The sequence below is a fragment of the Solanum stenotomum genome, chromosome 12, assembly GCF_019186545.1.
Source record: "Solanum stenotomum isolate F172 chromosome 12, ASM1918654v1, whole genome shotgun sequence".
Taxonomy (NCBI): domain Eukaryota; kingdom Viridiplantae; phylum Streptophyta; class Magnoliopsida; order Solanales; family Solanaceae; genus Solanum; species Solanum stenotomum.
Window position 1 is genome coordinate 42826064 of NC_064293.1, and position 19197 is coordinate 42845260.

At 35.5% G+C, this 19197-nt stretch overlaps 2 protein-coding genes across 3 annotated transcripts; one reads left to right on the forward strand and one right to left on the reverse strand.

Annotated features, from left to right (window-relative positions):
* Positions 1 to 1714: 1714 nt before the first annotated feature.
* Positions 1715 to 4835, forward strand: LOC125848388 (zinc finger protein GAI-ASSOCIATED FACTOR 1-like). 2 transcript variants are annotated; one of them, XM_049528245.1, is made up of 5 exons: positions 1769 to 2227; positions 2347 to 2439; positions 2524 to 2920; positions 3006 to 3274; positions 3746 to 4835. In XM_049528245.1, the coding sequence occupies exons 2-5, from the start codon at positions 2433 to 2435 to the stop codon at positions 4522 to 4524; spliced, it is 1452 nt and encodes a 483-aa protein (XP_049384202.1). In that variant the 5' UTR covers positions 1769 to 2227; positions 2347 to 2432; the 3' UTR covers positions 4525 to 4835. The 2 variants fall into 2 exon arrangements, with proteins under 2 accessions (XP_049384201.1, XP_049384202.1); XM_049528244.1 differs by having other exon boundaries at positions 1715 to 2439.
* Positions 4836 to 15606: 10771 nt separating this feature from the next.
* Positions 15607 to 18644, reverse strand: LOC125848320 (vicilin-like seed storage protein At2g18540). Its single transcript, XM_049528171.1, is given in 5 exon segments — positions 15607 to 15877; positions 15879 to 17356; positions 17839 to 17919; positions 18001 to 18176; positions 18344 to 18644. Coding segments are annotated over 5 exon segments (2064 nt in total). The 3' UTR covers positions 15607 to 15849.
* Between the last annotated feature and the right edge of the window lie 553 nt (positions 18645 to 19197).

The window sequence follows — 19197 nt, forward strand, 5'->3', positions numbered from 1 at the left end:
TATTGATTCTTGCATTTATTCAAATAGAAGAGTAGATCCATATTTATAAATAATTAAGGAGAATCATTTCTAAAAAGAATCCTTGTAGATACTGAACTAAAGGAGACTCCTTCTAGATACAAAACTAAAATAAAACTAAATATTTTACAATTAATATAAATCCTAGACTTGAAAGAAAATTAAATACTATAAAATATTTTTAGACTAAAAAAAAAAGTAAAAAAATTCTACCAAATTTTAACATATACATGTGTCTCTAGTATTAGGACAAGTAAGGGACTACTCATATAAATGAAAAAAATGCATGTTTGGGAAACTACGACATGCCATTAATATCACTACAGCTCCTCCAAATCATTTTACTTGATTCATATATTAAAATAGATATTTTATTTTATTTATTTATTTTAACTAATTTATTATAAACTTTTAATACTATTCTTAATTTAAAATAGCTATATCAAATAGAAAACGATAATAAAATCAATTTAAAATTTTAAAATATTAATAATAAATGTAATTTAGTTAATTATATTTTTAATTAAACTTTTTAAAAATTATGTATCAGATTAATAGAAGTCAAATAATATATAAGAATGAGAATATATACACTTTTGGTTTAATTTAAAATTAATTTCATCTAATGGTAAATGAAGCACATAAATAACTAATAGAATTATATGTATAATGAAAACAAATTTTTTGGTGTGCAACTGTATGTAGTACATTACCTTCACTCAAAAAAACAGGTCACATATCGAATCGAAAAAAAATAAAAACATTTAAACTTAACATCATTTTTCTCATGTTCTATAATTTAGAGATAATTGATTTAAAACTAATTTGACCTAAATATTTATTGATTTTTTTTAATTACATGATTAACATTAAAATATACCTAGCTTTGAAGACTAACCCTGGGGAAAAAAAGATAGACAAATCAATTTGAGCAAATGTTCATCAAAATAGAGTAAATATCTCAAAAGATTAGTCAAATATAAAGAATGAGTAGTTAGAAGATACTTTCTATGTCCCTAATTATTTGTGCATTTTTCCTTTTATAGTTATCCTTAATTAATTGTTCATTTTGACAAATTAGGAAAGAATAATTTTTTTTACCTATTATACCCTCAATTAAATGATTAATTACTTTGAAAAATGTAGAACTGTTCATTCACTTCATAATTTATAGGGGTAAAATGGTAAATTCACTATGTCATTAATTATTTTCTTAATAAGTGTGCGAATTTAAAAATAGATACTCCCTCCGTCCCTTTTTAGTTGTCCACTTTAGAAATGACACACAGATTAAGGCAACAATGATTAGCACAGTGAAGTTACAATTTTACCCTTATGACAACTTTTCACTTCAAAATTATAACCACTTATTTGAATTAAAGTGAAATAAATTGGAGGGAAACAACATACACTTTTACAATTTTCAAGAAGTGTAAATAAGGGTATAATAGGAAAAAATTTGTTGTCCTTTCTTGATTTGTCAAAATGGACAACTAAATAGGGACAACCAAAAAAGGAAATATGGACAAGTAAATAGGGACGGAGGGAGTAAGTAATTAGAGATAGAGAGAGTATTATTTTTTGTATGTATATTACTAATAATAATATATATATTAAAAATATATTAGTTGACGTCCTTATCCTCCAGAATTGAGACACATTTATGATTTATTTAGTTTTTTTCTTTCTTGGACACTATTTACTTTCACTGTAAACAACAAGTACTAGCTACTACTCAGTACTAGTGATTTTCAATTGATTATTTTATTTTTGTTCATCTTCTTGAAAAGTAAGAATGAAGACCCAAAACTGAGTAGACTTTTTTTTGCAGTCTCTGTTTTCACATTAAATTTCCTCTCTTTCTCTCTATAGATTTCCGAGCCGCCGACTTGCTATGCTAACCGCTTCCCATTTTCATCGCCGGACTCGAGTTTTTCTTCATTACTTTTCCTTATAAGCAAACCCATTTAGCGACTTTGTTTAATTTCCGGCAGAAAGTTCACGCCGGTGATTGACTTTCTGGTGATTGTGGAATCTGGGTTTTTGAGTTAATTCTAAGTTATGGGGATTTGCTATTTTAGCTTGGTTTGATCAAAACTGGTAGTTGGGTATATGAAAGAAAGAAAAAACGAAAAAGCAAGATTGACTGGTAGATACGGCAAAAAGAGAGAAAATATGGACTCCCCAGGAAAAGATTGATATCAAAAAGGTTTTTTTAACATAAATGTTCTAAAGATTTGCTTTTTGAGCAACCCAACAAAAACAAACCCCTAGAAGTAACCATGCCGGCCGACCCAGATAACTCATCCGCCATGAACGATTCTACAGGCTCAGGTGAAGCAAGCGTTTCGTCTTCAGGTAATCAAGCAGTTCCTCTGAAAGAATCAGCCAAGAAGAAACGAAATCTTCCTGGGATGCCAGGTAAATCATGTTTCATGACAATTCTTGATGAGCCCAATTTTACTAAAATTCAGCTAAGATTTGATTTTTTGTTGCTTTGATTAGATCCCGATGCAGAGGTAATTGCTTTGTCACCAACAACTTTGATGGCCACGAACAGATTTGTTTGTGAAATTTGCAGTAAAGGGTTTCAAAGAGACCAGAATTTGCAGCTTCATAGAAGAGGTCATAATTTGCCATGGAAGCTGAGGCAGAGATCAAGCAATGAGGTGAAGAAGAGAGTGTATGTTTGCCCTGAATCCAGTTGTGTTCACCATGATCCTTCTCGGGCATTGGGTGATTTGACCGGAATCAAGAAACATTTCTGCCGTAAACATGGTGAGAAGAAGTGGAAATGTGACAAATGCTCCAAGAAATATGCAGTTCAGTCTGATTTGAAGGCTCATTCAAAGATTTGTGGAACTAGAGAGTATAAATGTGATTGTGGCACTTTATTTTCAAGGTAAATCAACAGTATGCTTTTCGAGCTCAATTCAAGGTCTTTCTGGGTAATAAAGCTGTTAACTTTATTTGCTAATAATGTACAGGAGGGATAGCTTTATCACCCATAGGGCATTTTGTGATGCATTAGCTCAAGAAAGTGCTAAAACACTGCCAGAGAAGCCTCCTAGTACTAATGAGGAGCCTAAAACACAAGCTGTTGCTTCATCATCACCACCACCGCCAACGCCACCGGCGCCTCCACCTGCCACCGAGTCTCAATCACCACCACCACCAGCTCCAAAGCCTTTAATGACCCCAACAGTTCCTCCGTCAACTGCCGTAATGACATTTGCTTCCTCTGTTCAGAATCAAGGTGCCTCTTCTGAGTTTGATGTTTGTCGTATTTGTGTTTGTTACATATCAAACAAAATAACTTTGTTCTTTCTATATCTTGGAGTCTAGTTAATTTTGTCATTTATTGATCTTTGTTCTTATCTGTATTTATTCTTTGTACAAAATCATTTATCTTTTCTATTAATCAATCAGAATCTTGTAGACAGAAGTAGGGTCTAAAATAGGAAGGAAAAAAAAATGAAGAAAATATTATCGGATAAATAATTATAAATGAAGATTCGATGTCATGAAATCGTTGGCTAAAGAAAGAAATAAGTAGTATATGCTTAAATAAGTTAAAGGTTGTAAAGAAAAGATACTATATTTGGATCTCCTAGTCCTTTTGCAACAGATAATGTTCTTTTTCTATGAAAAGTTTTAACTTTTTCTGCTTCCTTAAACAAGTATGCTTCTTTTTATCTTTTTTATATAGTTGCTACAATTTGTGCAGAGTTGCGGGAGAATCCAATCACAAATTCTGCTGGAGCTGCTACGAAACAAGTTCTGGAGGAAGCGGCGGCGGTAGCAAGCTTGACTGGAAACTGTAGCAACTCTTGTAGTAATGGAAGTAGTAGCAGCAGTGTCTTCGGAAGCTTGTTTGCTTCATCAACAGCTTCGGGAAATTTGCCATCTCAAGCTCCTGTTTTTTCTGATATGTTTCGAGCTATGGCGCCTGAGCGCACTCTTGAGATGGCACCACCTTCATCTACAGAACCAATATCTCTCGGCCTAGCGATGAGTCACAGTTCATCGATTTTTAGACCAGCTGGTCAAGAGCGGAGGCAATATGCTCCTGCACCACAACCAGCTATGTCGGCAACAGCATTGCTGCAGAAGGCAGCTCAGATGGGTGCAGTAGCGACCAGCTCATCGTTCTTGAGGGGCTTTGGGGTTATGTCCTCCACGTCGTCGTCTTCTAACGGGTATCAAGAATGGAGTGGGAGGCCAATTGATGCCAATGGTGCGTCATATGCTGCAGGTCTTGGTCTTGGACTGCCGTGTGACGCTGGTTCTGGTCTGAAGGAATTAATGTTGGGAACTCCCTCTATGTTTGGTCCCAAACATCCTACTCTTGACCTTCTTGGATTAGGAATGGCAGCTAGTGTCGGTCCATCGCCTGGATTATCTGCCCTTATAACATCCATGGGTAGTAATCTTGACATGGTGACTTCAGCTGGATCATTTGGTACTGCCGATTTCAGTGGTAAAGACTTGGGAAGAAATTCATGATATCAACTTCATTGCTCTAGTTGAGAAGAGTCAGGTTTAATTTTCAACTGTATAGGACTATGGAATTTTAGTTGATGCAGCAAAAAACATATTGGCAAGCTCTAGTGGTGCCCTCTGCCCCAAAGATTTGAGCATAGGATGGCAGGAGGAAACCTGTCACTGTGATGCAGTTGGACACTTTTAAGATTGTTCTACTGCCTCCTTTGTGTAGGGAAAGTAAAAGTTATTTTTTCCTGCTGTACAGTAGAAGTTGAATGTATAGCTGCATAAAAACTCCTCTGTTGTTTGTTACAAATGAAGCTGTTATGTGAGAATATATAATTTACTATAAGCATATTTAACCAAGGGAGGCTCATCTAGTGGAAAATTTTATCAAATGGTATCTCTAACTCAGACACACTAAAGCGTGAATAATTGTGTTGAACTTAGAACTTGAGCAAAGAAATTTAAAATTTAGCCAACGAATCGTTGAAGCGACCATTTTAGGGTTGGGTGGGGTGGACCAATTTGGTGTCAATACATTTCTGAACCATTTCAACATTTTGTTTATGCTTTTATATAATCAAGTATAGTATATATGAAGCCGGCAAGATGGTTCCAATAGTCAACTTTATATTAAAAATAATAATTTGGCCTACTGATAGTACCATTTTCTCACAAGCTACCCAATAACCTATACATTACTCCTATTCTTTTATATTTTGATTGATTGATAAGATAATAGAGGAAAGGGGGAAAAGTGCCGAACTTTTTGATATGATAGGTAAATTTGGAGAAAATGCTGAGATTAGACACTTTATGGATGAAAATCATAAGAGATCAGAGTTCAAAATTTTACAGTTTCAAAACGTTATAGTACTCCCTCCGTCCTTATTTACTTGTCCATATTTTCTTTTTTAGTTGTCCCTATTTAGTTGTCCATTTTGACAAATCAAGAAAGGACAATAAATTTTTTCCTATTATACCCTTATTTACACTTCTTGAAAATTGTAAAAGTGTGTTGTTTCCCTCCAATTTATTTCACTTGAATTCAAATAAGTGGTTGTAATTTTGAAGTGAGAAGTTGTTATAAGGGTAAAATTGTAACTTTATTGTGCTAATCATTGTTGTCTTAATCTGTGTGTCATTTCAAAAGTGGACAACTAAAAAGGGACGGAGGGAGTACAATTTACTTTATCTGTTTAAATCTTGGTAAACAAAATTAACGGGTATTGATGTAGGTGAAAGATAGTACATAGTTAATAAAATTAGTTTTGACGCACGTGCATTGCACGTGAATATCAAATCACGTATCACACTATTTTTAAAATTAACGTGAATTTTATTTTTAAAAAATTAGCCACTCTTAAAATCTCTTAATTATACCTCTTAAATATACTTTCTCCTCCCTTCTCTATAGTGCACTACTTTGTTATTATTGTATTGTTGATGTTCTTACTTTTAATATAATATAATATAAATAAAAATTGTTATAAAATATAGAAGATATACTAAATTTGATGTTTTTAGTTGAAAAATTTGAGGAAATCCCTGTTTTTATAGCCAACAAAGGGTAGTGTATGAAAAACTGTTTATTGTGCCTTATAAAAAAAATGTCACAACTCTTTAGAAAACTCACAACTCTTTAGAAAGGTCACAACTCATTGGAAAAGCCATAACTCTTTAGAAAAGTCACAACTCTTCCGAAAAGTAGCAACCCTATAAAAAAGTCACAACCCTTCAAAAATGTCACAACTCATCGGAAAAGTTATAACTCTTTGAAAATGTCACAACCCTTCAATGTGAAAAGGTGCCTGTATTTAATATAATATAGTATAATACACATAAATAAATATAATACAATATAAAATATAGAAGATATACTACATTTGGTGTTTTAAGTTAGGTAGTATAGATAGATAAAAAAAAAAAGATAGATATAGATTGGTCTAATAATAATTTGATATTAAATTTTAAAAAATAAAGAAGACTTTTAATTTATGGATCATATGTAGAATATACAAAAATATTTTTTAATTTTGTGGTCTTAAAAATGCGCCCCCCACCCCAAGAAAAAAGAACAATTCATATTAAACTGGAAAAAAAAGTACACTAAATAAATTGGAAATGAAAGAGTACTTATTGAATGTAGTTTGGACTCTTCTAACAAGTTTTTGATCAAATATTTTTCTCCTACAGTTTGGGACTTCTCAAATTCTGAACACTAAGTTGTAGTTTGTGCAGCGGAAAATCATTGAACTTCTTGTCAAGTAGAAGTTGCTGCAAAAGTATATTTTATGGATATGAAAATGAGTACTTATTAATTATCAAGATATTCTTCTCGTTTGAAGTTGAGTTATTTCATTCTCCTTGTTGCATCAATTTTTGTTGATCTATCTAATTTACCCCACGAAAAATATTGTAATTGCATAATTGAACAACTCTCACAATCTTCCTTGTTTTAAGAAGAAAAATAGAAAACTTATAAAATGCGTAGTTTAAATATGTGAGAAACTCCCTCTATTTAAAGATAACAAATGATAGTATGAAAAGGTTCTTATCGTGTCTTTTCAGATAAGTCACAATCCTTTAGAAAAATCACAATTTTTCGAAAATGTCTTAACTCATCGAAAAAGTTACAACTCTATAAAAAAGTCACAATCCATTGAAAAAGTCACTATCCATCAATGTGAAAATGTGTATGCTTTTAATATAATATTGCATAAATAAATATAATATTAAATATATAATATATACTACATTTAGTGTTTTAAGTTAGAGGTATTATAGTAATTTAGCATTCAAGTTAGGGAGTTTATGCTTTTAAGATAGTATAGATAGATGTGCATAAATTAGTTCATACACTACTGTAATTTATAGAAGTGGTAATGATTAAAGGTTGAATTAAGAACTTAAGTCGTAATTAGAGAAAAAACATAAAACAGATTAGATCAAATGAATGTTCTCTGTTGGGCCAATTGTAGTTGTGCTTTTGACATCAATTAAAGGAATCTGATGCAGATTTATTTTTTCTTGCCATTTCTCAATTCCAATTTGACTTTGAAATTACATTTAATCTTAAACAACAGTGCCTGAAAATGAAGGGTTATCATCAGTTTAAGTAGCAATTCAACTGTCTTCTAATTATTATAATATTTCTGTAATAGTAGTGACATACTTTTGGGCTAATAAATAAATAATTAATGAACTATTGTGGAAGGTTTATGCCTTAATCTTGTCGTTTATTCTTGTTTGGTAGCAGTAATCAGGAATAATGAAATATGATTAATTTCTGGATGAGGTCATAAACTGTGGTCTCTCTCACCTAATCTTCCTTTTTATTTAAATATGCAATATAATTAGGTGCTTACTCTTTGTCTAAGACCTGTCACAACTCACAACTGATTATTTACAATTTATTCTCTTCTCAAAATTACAATAAAAAAACATGATTGCAAAAATTTGCTTTTACTATAATAATAAAAGAGAGAGAAATGACCATTTTTGCTGATTTATAATTTGAATTTTGAATAATAGAAAAAATAACACTACAAGATTTCTTGTGTTTTATTATAGATCTTTTATATTATTTTTATTGATATCTTACGAAAATAATTACTTTCTTCGTCTCAAATTATCTTTTTTCCTTTTTACATATTTCTTAAGAAGATATTAATCAGAATGAGTTTTAACTATTTTACCTTCACTTAAGTCATTAGATATAGTTTCATTTCATTTTACTCTATTAAAGTGTTTTTAGTTTTCAAGAACGGATAAAATGAAAAAAATATTACTATGGTTAATTTCATCTTGAGACGCCTATTTTTAAAAATTACGATAGATAATTTGAGATGGGGGACTATATAACTAAAACAACACAATAAATTACAAAATCAAATCTCAGAAATATAACTGATTCAATGTTTAGTTTAGACACTTTTGGTGTCTGTTGAATTGCAAACAATTTTACTACTAAAAATATAGAGATGTTGACTTGTGGCATATGGAGAGTAAAGTTAGGCCAGGAGGCTGTAACTAAAGAGGGCATTCAAGCTGTATGCAAGTTTTTCCTCACTGCCAGGCCATAAATGCAAAGTTTGTTGTACCAAAAACTACTGTACCAATGCAAGATTTGAATTCAGGATTTGTTCATAAGTCTATGATAAGTGGTCCAAAATGTCTTATTTAACTATACAAAATAAATAATCGTCTTTCGAGATGATTTAGTTAGTATGAAGAGTGATCATCTGTTTAATGTCTTATGAGTCAAGCCTTTGCATAGGACTTGCCTAAAGCTGATTTACATTCTTTGTATAGTTATAGGCTATTATAGAGTGAAGGTTTTATCGAGTGATCAATATAGAGTGCTCATCCGAAGGACAAAGTCTGACTCAGAGAGATTGTTATCATTTTGATATTAGTTGTAGCAAGAAGTTGAATAAAGGGGCAGTCATGGAAGATATGGGATATCCAAAACATTAATCTTATAGGTCCCATAATTGGTTCATGATGCCTACATAATATCCAAGCCCATCTCCCTTTCACTCTCAACTCCACCTAATCCTGTTTCATAAAATGAGTACACCATTTACTTTTCTACTTTTATATACTTCCATCCTCCCAATTTTATACAATCATATTTGCTTGACACGATATTTCATCAATTTTTTGGTATCTTTGTATTTATTTTGAATATATTATGTATTATTTCATTTTCTACCATCTTTAAATGCAGCAACAAATCGTATCAGTATATCCGAAAGGACATACCAACGTATTACTCCTGCAGTTCATCAATGCTCACTGCTATGTGGTCCTCAAAACCCTATTTTAAAGTGTTTTTAAAAGTTCTAAAGGAGGAAAAGTTGTTTATAAAAATCGATTCACATTTAATTACCATACCCATTTTGCCCTTCCTCTTTTCATTGGAAAATTAATACTCTCTCCGTTTCAAAAAGAATGATTTAGTTTTCTTTTTAGTCTGTTTAAAAAAGAATGACCACTTTTCTTTTTTGACAATACTTTAACTTCAATTTTTCACGTGACATGTTTAAGGCCACAAAATTAAAGGACTTTTTGGTACATTTGACATAACTTTGATTTAAAATCATAAAATTAAAAAGTCTTCTTTCTTTTCTTAAACTTCATTCCAAGTCAAACTAGATCATTCTTTTTTAAACGGAGGGAGTAATAGATGTGTGACTTAAAAGTATGTATTACTGTTTGTTATCTATATTGCATTATTTTGTTAGTACCAGTGTTCTTTTTCTCTAATGCTTTGTAATGCATTCTCTATTAGTATTTGTTATATCTTCGTGAATCTTTTTTTCAAACGACTCTCAAAAATGAGATACTTGAGTTGATGGTACGTATATTTCAGAAATAACATCTCTATTTTTATAAGATAGAAATAAAGTTCGACACACTCTACCCTCCCAAACTATACATGTAAAGTTTGATCGGGTATTTTGTTGTTCAAGAAATTGTTTCCTAAACAAAGAAGATGGAATCTCACATCACACATGAATCAGAATTTGAGTACGATTTAAGGAATTAAAGGGCTTAATTTAATACCATTTAATGCATTGCACAACACGTAGTACGTTTAATCATTTTTGTTTATATTTTGGTTTTCTTCTAAATTTTCAGTAGACAAAACTTTTAAGTTAAGTTATAGTCCATTCATTTCAAATTAATTGAATTGTTTAGGTGTTTCACATCCTTTAACAAAAGAAGATTAAGACATAAGGAGGGATGACAATGGGGTGTGCAGGGTGGATGTGGGTGGGTTGAGCTTAACCCGCCTACCCCGCCCTGCAGAAACCCGCATAACTTTTTTAATATTTCTTTTTTCTAGTTAAGTTTGATACTAAAATTAAAATTCATAACAATAAAAAAAAAAATCATTAAGTTGTATTAATTTAATAGGACAATGACTTAAAAACTCTCTCTCTCTCTCTCTCCTTCTCTGGTATTCTCGGCCGAAATCGAAGGCTGCGCCGGCCAGAAGCAACGCGAGGAACAGCTCCGACCGGCGAGCCTCTTTCTCTCTCTCTCTCTCTCTCTCTCCTACTAAGCTTCAGTGAGGACGGTAACGACGAGGAGCAGCTCCAGCGGCTCGGACCAGCGAGCGGCGAACAGCAAACTCCGGCGAAGGTAAGAGCATTTTTCAGCTTCTCCGGCGAACTCATCTATCTTCTCCGGCGACCAGCTCAGAAGAGAGACGGCAGTGCTACTGTTTGCCGCTGGAGATCAACCAGATCTGGCCGGAAATTACCCATAGATCACCGAAACCCTCCATCATCACTGACCAGGTTCTATCTATCCTTTTTCTCTCTCTTTTTTCGCTGAATCTAGTGCTGCTGGACTCTGTCTTACAGACTCCTTATCCCGAAACAGTATTCCCAGTTTTTTTAATAAAGTTCTGACCTGTGCTTCAGTTTTTAATAGAGTGGGTGTTATTGTGCTCTCTGGAATACACACTGTTCTGGACCTTATAGTGTAGCTGCTGTTATATTGTTCCTTAGAGTTTATTACTGCTGCAGTTTGTAGTGTGTGCCTGTGTAGATCTTGCTGTGTTTGCAGTAACGTTCTAGTGGATTTGGTATCTGATGGTGGTAGTGAGTCATGTCCTCGGTTGAGGCCGAGGTCGAGGGATAATAGTGGTAAGTGGGTTACGGGTTCTCATAACGTGAGGGTAGGATCTTGGAACATAGGTTCGTTGACGGGGAAGTCCATAGAGCTAGTGAAAATTCTCAAGAAGAGAAAGATTAATATAGCCTGTGTCCAAGAGACTAGATGGGTAGGCGCCAAGGCTCGGGTGGTTGATGGGTTTAAGTTGTGGTATTCAGGAGGGTCTAGGGATAGAAATGGAGTGGGTATTTTAGTAAACGGGGATTTGAGGGAGCAAGTGGTGGAGGTTAGGAGGATCAGTGATAGACTGATGACGATTAAGCTGGTTATTGGAGGATGTACTTTGAGTGTTATTAGTGCGTATGCTCCCCAAGTGGGCTTGGACGAGGAGGACAAAAAGCGCTTTTACGAGGATTTGGATGAGGTAGTTAGAGGTATACCGAATACCGAGAAGATTGTCATTGGTGGAGATTTTAATGGCCACATCGGGGCAACTGCTAGTGGATTTGATGATGTTCATGGAGGCTTTGGTTTTGGGGAGAGAAATGGAGGTGGAACTTCGCTTCTAGACTTTGCTAAGGCTTTTGAGTTGGTGATTGCTAACTCATGCTTCCCGAAGAAGAAGAACCACTTGGTTACCTTTCGTAGCCCGGTAGCTAAGACCCAGATAGATTGCTTTCTCCTTAGGAGGGGTGATAGAGGTCTATTTAAGGACTGCAAGGTTATCCCAAGTGAAAACCTCACTACCCAACACAAGCTTTTGGTGTTGGACCTGAAGATTAAGAGGGATAGAAGGAAGAAGATGATATCTGACCGACCGAGGATTAAATGGGGTGGGTTGACCCCTGCCCTTTCTCGGGAGATGGGTGAGGAGCTGATGGGGATAGGGGCATGGAGTGGTAGCGGGGATGCAGACAACATGTGGAATAAAGCAGCTAGTTGCATTAGGGAAGCTGCTTCTAAGATGCTAGAGGTGTCTAGGGGTAAATTTGGAGAACATAAAGGAGATTGGTGGTGGAATGGGGAAGTCCAAGGTAAAGTGGAAGCGAAGAAGGCTGCATACACAAAATTGGCGGAGTGCGTAGACGAGGAAGAGAAGCGGACGCTTAAGAAAGTCTATAAGACGACAAAGACAGAAGCTAAGTTAGCTGTTTCGAAGGCGAAGACGGCAGCTTTCGAACGCTTGTATATCGAGTTGGGGGACAAAGGTGGGGATAAGAAGTTGTATAGGCTCGCAAAAGCAAAAGAGAGGAAGGCGCGCGACTTGGACCAAGTGAAGTGTATCAAAGATGAGGAAGGCAAAATACTGGTGGAAGAGACCTCTATCAAGCAAAGATGGCGAAGCTACTTTCACAAACTTTTAAATGAAAAAGGGGAAGCGGACATTGTGATGGGGGATTTGGCACACTCTGAAAGACTTCGGGATTTTGGATACTGTAGGTGCGTTAGGTCCGAGGAGGTGATACGGGCTATTAGTAGGATGAGCAGGGGAAGAGCGACCGGACCCGATGAGATTCCGGTAGAATTTTGGAAGAACATGGATAAGGCAGGCATAGAGTGGTTAACTGGTCTGTTTAATGTTATTTTTAAGACAGCGAAAATGTCTGATGAATGGTGGTGGAGTACAATGGTTCCGTTGTATAAAAACAAGGGTGATATCCAAAACTGTAACAATTACAGGGGTATCAAATTGTTGAGCCATACTATGAAGATTTGGGAGAGAGTGGTGGAGATGAGAGTGAGAAAAGGGGTGTCCATCTCCGAGAACCAGTTTGGATTCATGCCGGGACGTTCGACTACCGAAGCCATTCATCTTATGCGTAGACTGGTAGAAAAATATAGAGAAAGGAAGAGAGACCTTCATATGGTGTTCATTGACCTTGAAAAGGCCTATGACAAAGTACCGAGGAATGTCCTCTGGAGGTGCTTGGAGTCTAAAGGAGTCCCGATGATTTATATTAGGGCGATAAAGGACATGTACGGTGGAGCCAAGACTCGGGTTAGAACAGTTGGAGGAGACTCAGAACATTTCCCAGTTGAGATGGGGCTGCACCAGGGATCAGTCCTAAGCCCTTTCCTATTTGCTTTGGTGATGGACGAGTTGACGCGGTCTATTCAGGAGACGGTCCCGTGGTGTATGTTATTTGCGGATGACATAGTACTGATTGATGAGACGCGGGACAGAGTTAATGCGCGGTTGGAGGTGTGGAGACAAACGCTGGAGTCCAAAGGGTTCAGGTTGAGTAGGACCAAAACAGAATATTTGGGGTGCAAATTTAGCGATGTGTTGGATGAGACAGATGTGGAAGTGAGACTTGCCGCACAAGTCATTCCTAAGAAGGAAAGTTTTAAGTATCTTGGGGCTGTAATCCAAGGGAGTGGCGACATCGACGATGATGTCACACATCGCGTTGGGGCTGCTTGGATGAAATGGAGGCTTGCCTCTGGAGTATTGTGTGATAAGAAAATTCCACCGAAACTTAAAGGTAAGTTCTACAGAGTGGTAGTTAGACCGGCCTTGTTGTATGGAGCGGAGTGTTGGCCAGTTAAGAACGCACATGTTCATAAAATGCATGTTGCGGAGATGAGGATGTTGAGATGGATGTGTGGGCACACTAGGAGCGACAAGATTAGGAATGAGGTTATCCGGGAGAAGGTGGGAGTGGCCTCTGTGGTGGACAAGCTGAGGGAAGCGAGACTGAGATGGTTTGGACATGTGAAGAGACGGAGTGCAGACGCCCCAGTGAGGAGGTGCGAGGTAATGGTGGTAGAGGGTACGCGGAGGGGTAGAGGTAGGCCCAAGAAGTATTGGGAAGAGGTGATTAGACAAGACTTGGCTATGCTTCACATCACCGAGGACATGACTCTAGATAGGAAGGAGTGGAGGTCGCGTATTAAGGTTGAAGGTTAGTAGGGTTAGCGGGTTGTCTTCCTTGCGAGGGTTTGGGTGGTTAGCGTTTGGAGCAGTCCTAGCCTTTGTTGTTTACTGCGTTTCACTCCCTTTATCTTTCTTGTTATGGTCTCATTTGTTGATTATACGCTATCTTTTGTATGGGCTGTTATGTTTGCATTTATCTCTCTTGTCACTTAGATTTGATGTTCGTGAGCTGAGGGTCTCTTGGAAACAGCCTCTCTACCTCCACGAGGTAGTAGCAAGGTCTGCGTACTGTTTACCCTCCCCAGACCCCACCTAGTGGGATTTCACTGGGTTGTTGTTGTTGTTGTTGTTGTTGACAATGACTTAAAAATTAATTTTTTAGGGGTCAATTGGAAAACATGTAAGAAATTATATTATTTTTTATTGAACCATTTTCATATACTATCTCGAATATTTTAGTAGATTTATAGAAATTAACTTAATAAATAATGTTCTATCATTCTTACAACATGCAAAAAGTTAAAATTAAATTAAATTTAAATCCACATAAAATCACATATACTCGCAACCCGCCCTGCATAGATTTTTTTTAAAACCACTCCCACCCACCCTGCACAATCTTAAACCCACCCCGCCCCACATACCCTTAAATCCACCCCACCCCGCCCTGTTCCATTGCCATCCCTAGACATAAGTTGGGCATAACTTTCCATCTTTACTCTTATTAATTATTGTCAAATTTATGATTAAAATAACTAAACATTAATTAATAACTAATTTCAATACTAACTAATGAAGAATAAAATGGAAGAACATTTTAAAGTAATTTTGAAAATTGAACAATTAAGTTAATTTAAAAAAAAATAAAATCAACAATTCAATTAATTTAAAATAAATTATACAACTAATATAGAACTTTTGTTGTTGTAAACAGGTTCTTCGTAATTTGAACTCCCTCTTCCTTCCTCTCTCCTTTTTCTAGTCTGCATATAGGCTTTTGAGTCGATTTTTTAAAATTGAGTTCGTATTTGTTAGATTAAAAACAAAAAAGAAGTAAAAAGTATAATTAAATTTTCCGAAAATGTTAATTTTGTATTAGAAAACATAATTAAGTGATTTAAGTAGAAGTTGTACACTGCTTCGCCTAAGGATAAATTTGCAGAAACTGCTCATCTTTTCCGTTGATGTAGCTTCTGAATCCAGAGACCAGAATAGCTATTCTTGGTTTTCCCTAGTTATATGAATCTTGAGTTTTTACTTTTTTTTATTTTATATTTTTGGTTGAGATTTGCCTCTTTGCGTTCCTTTTTTTAGTAATTTAACATTTGATACTGGTGTAAATTCCAATGGCTCATATACCAGGAGGAGAATAGTATTATTATCTGTGTTCTGGAATGTCGAATTGCTCTATTGTTTTTCTCTAAACAGATATACATTTATTCATATTGAAGACGAAAACAGATTCGGATCAGACAAGTTCAACACCATGTTATGCATTAACAGAGAATGATTCAACTAGCAATGGTTAGGTCTTTATGACTATATGATATGAATTGCATTCATCAAGATAACATCCACAACACCTTCTGCTACATTGCTGGAGACTTGCCAGGGAAGTCTCGATATTCATGAAAACTGGTTTCCGCATTATTATTACATAAAACTTGTAAATATTGATACCAAAAGGAAATAAAAACACGTACATACACACACACAGATGAAATTATACAAAAACGTAGAGACTAATCATCTCATTACATCACCCTGGAGAGAACTTGCTTAGAATTTTTGAAGGACACTAGTTGTGGTGGTGAGAACACAAGTATGTAGTCATGCTACTTTGAGGAGTATCCGTTCATGTCGGCCTGGCTCCTCTTCCTCAGTTTCTTCTTCTTGTTGTTGATGCCTCTTTTCTGTTTCTTCCTCCTGTCTCCTAGCTTCTTCTTCTTGTCTTTCAGCTTCCTCTTGGCTTCCCCTCTCTGCCTCTCTTGCTGCCTCTTCTTCCCTCCTCCTTGATTCCTCCTCTTGTCTCCTTGATTCTTCCTCTTCCTGCTTCCTTCTTGTTTCTGCTTCTTCTGCCTCTCTTTGTGCTTCTTCTTCCTGTTGCCTTTTTGCTGCTTCTTCCTCCCCTCTCCTTCTTGCTTCCTCTGCTTCTTCTTCCTGTTGCCTCCTCTTTGCTTCCTCCTTTTCTTCCTCCTGTCTCTTTGCTTCTTCCTCCTCCTGCCTTCTTTTTTCTGCTTCTTCCTCTTCTCTCCTTGCTTGCTCTGCCTCTCTTTGTGCTGCTGCTTCCTCTCTCTTTCTTGCTTCCTGTCTTTCCCTTTCCTGTTCTTCTTGTCTTTTCCTAGCTTCCTCTTCTTCCTGTCTCCTCCTAATTTCCTCTTCCTGCCTTTTGGCTTCTTCCTCTTCCCTTTTCCTTGCTTCTCCCTCTTGTCTCTTCCTTTCTTCCTCTTTCTCCTTTGCTTCCTCCTCTTCTCTTTTTCTTGCTTCCTCTGCTTCTTTCTCTCTTTTCTCTTCTTCAGCCTTTCTTGCCTCTTCCTCTTCTTTCCTCCTCTCTTCTTCCTCTTTCTTCTTTGCTTCCTCCTCCTCCCTCCTTCTTTCTTCCTCCATCAACCTCTTCTCTTCCTCAGCACAAGATGTACACTCCAGTATAACTGAATCACCCTGTGCTTCAAGAATCTGATGCATAGTTGTGTTAGCCACATTGAAAGATGCTTCCAAGATGTGCCTATCCAATGTTCGGAGGACTGAAGCTCTCCCCGTTAGGTACTGAGGATGATGTTTCTTTGTAGTTGTACTAAATCCCACAAACACAAATGAATTGTTATTGAATGCCATTTGAGCCATAGGATGAAACCGTGGCACAACAAATACATCTCCTTCTTCCACTTTAAACCTCATGTTTTTACACCCTTGCCCTATTCCACTGTTTGAGCAAACTACCCTCACCATTCCTTCTCCTTGAATTGCCATTCCAATTTCAGTAGCCATTGGATTCCAATGTGGCCCCATCATTGATCCTTTCGTTAAGTTCACTATGTAAATGCCGATTTGCGAACCCTTTAAAGCCGGCAATTTCTTCCTGTTTATTACAGTGCTCCACCCGTTGCAATTCTCAAAATCTGGTTTCTCTTGGAATACATTGAACAATTTAGAACTCTTCTTTTTATTCCTTTGGTTGTCAAAGAAACTATAACTGCCCCTTCCTAAAACAGTTTTCATGAATTGAGCCTCCATTTCCCATAAGTTGATCTTCTTCTTCTTCTTAGTTGACTTTGGCACACCATGCACTATAGCTGGTACTTCTGTTCCAGCCAACACTTCTTCTATCACATCTTCTGGTACCTTCACCAACAAAATTTTACATCAATTAAAATTACTCGCCAACAAGATGGACTCTTTTTATTACTGTGTCAATTCAAACTACGTCACATTAATTGGAATAAAAGAAAACCCAACAATATTTGGAACTATGAGTACATATTATCTGCGATTTAGTAAAGAACTCTTACAATCAAGATCTAACTTCCCATAGCAGGCAAATACATCTTGATCACAGCTATGACTAAGTGATGTCCTTTTAATTAGAGCTTTTAAAGATGCGAATTTATGATTAAAAAAAGCATTGATTGTTCTATGATTATGGAAGTTGGCTAATCACTAAAGTCTAATTATATAATTATAGCTGTTAAAGCGTGTCATCTAAAAGATTAGGTTGTACAGTTTTATTAGTTAATGATATTGTCAATAGTAGCCACTATATATATATATATATATATTGTAAAACACAGATTCATCTTGAATTAAAAAGAGTAGGGAGTTCATACATGAAATGCCGCTTGGAGGACTTTCTTGTCGAATCCAAGAACCATTTTACGGATGCTGGAATAGGGTCCATTCAGTGATTCCTGTATATTATATTAGCAAGAAATATTCATCAAAATGGTGAAATATAAATTAAGTGTTTAAGAAGAGGAAAGAAATATTACTCGCAAATCATCCCCTGAATTGGGAAAGATGGAATAAACTCTAAGTTTCTGTCTGATAGGGTCTAAGTTGCTCTCTAAGAAGAAAGTAGATCCAAAAGGCAGCCTGAAAACATCTCCTATTCTTAAATCCACTGATTTCTCTTCATTTTCATTCATCCAAGTTAGCTTCCCCGACCCTAACATATTTCCACAACAACCAAAAAAATAGTTGAATTTTTAACTAAACACATAAATGATGGGAAATCAAGTTATTATCCCATTTTTCAGATTTCAGATGAGTTCCTAGATAATATCGCAATCAACTATAAAAATAAGAGATTTGAAAATATATATATATGAATACCAGTGTGGACATAAAAGACCATATCTGAATGTAGAACAACAGGAAGGAAGAGGGAGTTGGGTTCCAATGTGATGAATTGAAGATGATAGGATCCAGTAGTTCCATCAGCTACTGTGACTGATGAGACTTCACCATTTTCAGTTGAAATAACTGTTTTTCTTTCTGCTCTTTTAACCAGAGGACCTTCATTTTCTCTTTTAGCTCTTACATCGACACATAAATAACTGATGACAATCATAAACACTAGAAACTTAAACAAGATTTTGCAACATTGAATCGACAAACAATTTTTCACCGACATTATATTGCTGTTAATTTTTTCTTTAACAAAAAATATGGACAGTGTAGAAAAGGGGGAGTTTTGAAGAAGTAAAGGTGTGAGTTACGTGGCATTTGCATGGACAGGTGCTTCTTCAACATGACACGTGCCCATCCAATTCCATGCACTGTTTTTTTTTTTTTTTGACTCTTTCAGCTTAGGAGTTTATCTTCTCTTTGAGTTCGTTTGGCCAAATATCCTTATTTTTTTGAAATTATTTGATGATTATACACCGTCTATTTTTAGTTATCATGATTTTTTTAGAGTGAAACAATAAGAATTTTAATTGATATTTTATAATATATTTTTTCATCATATTGATATATAAAAAATTGTAATTTATAGTACTTTTCGTATAATTTTTTTTAAAAAAATATCAATATAATGTAACTTTATCGACTTTCGAATAGCGCAACATGACAAATAAAAATAGACGGGAGTAAATGAATGCAACTTATTTGATGTAGTTAAGTAACTACTTTGATGATCTAAACGCTGTGAATTTTTAATTTAACAGACTGAAAGTTAATCTCTC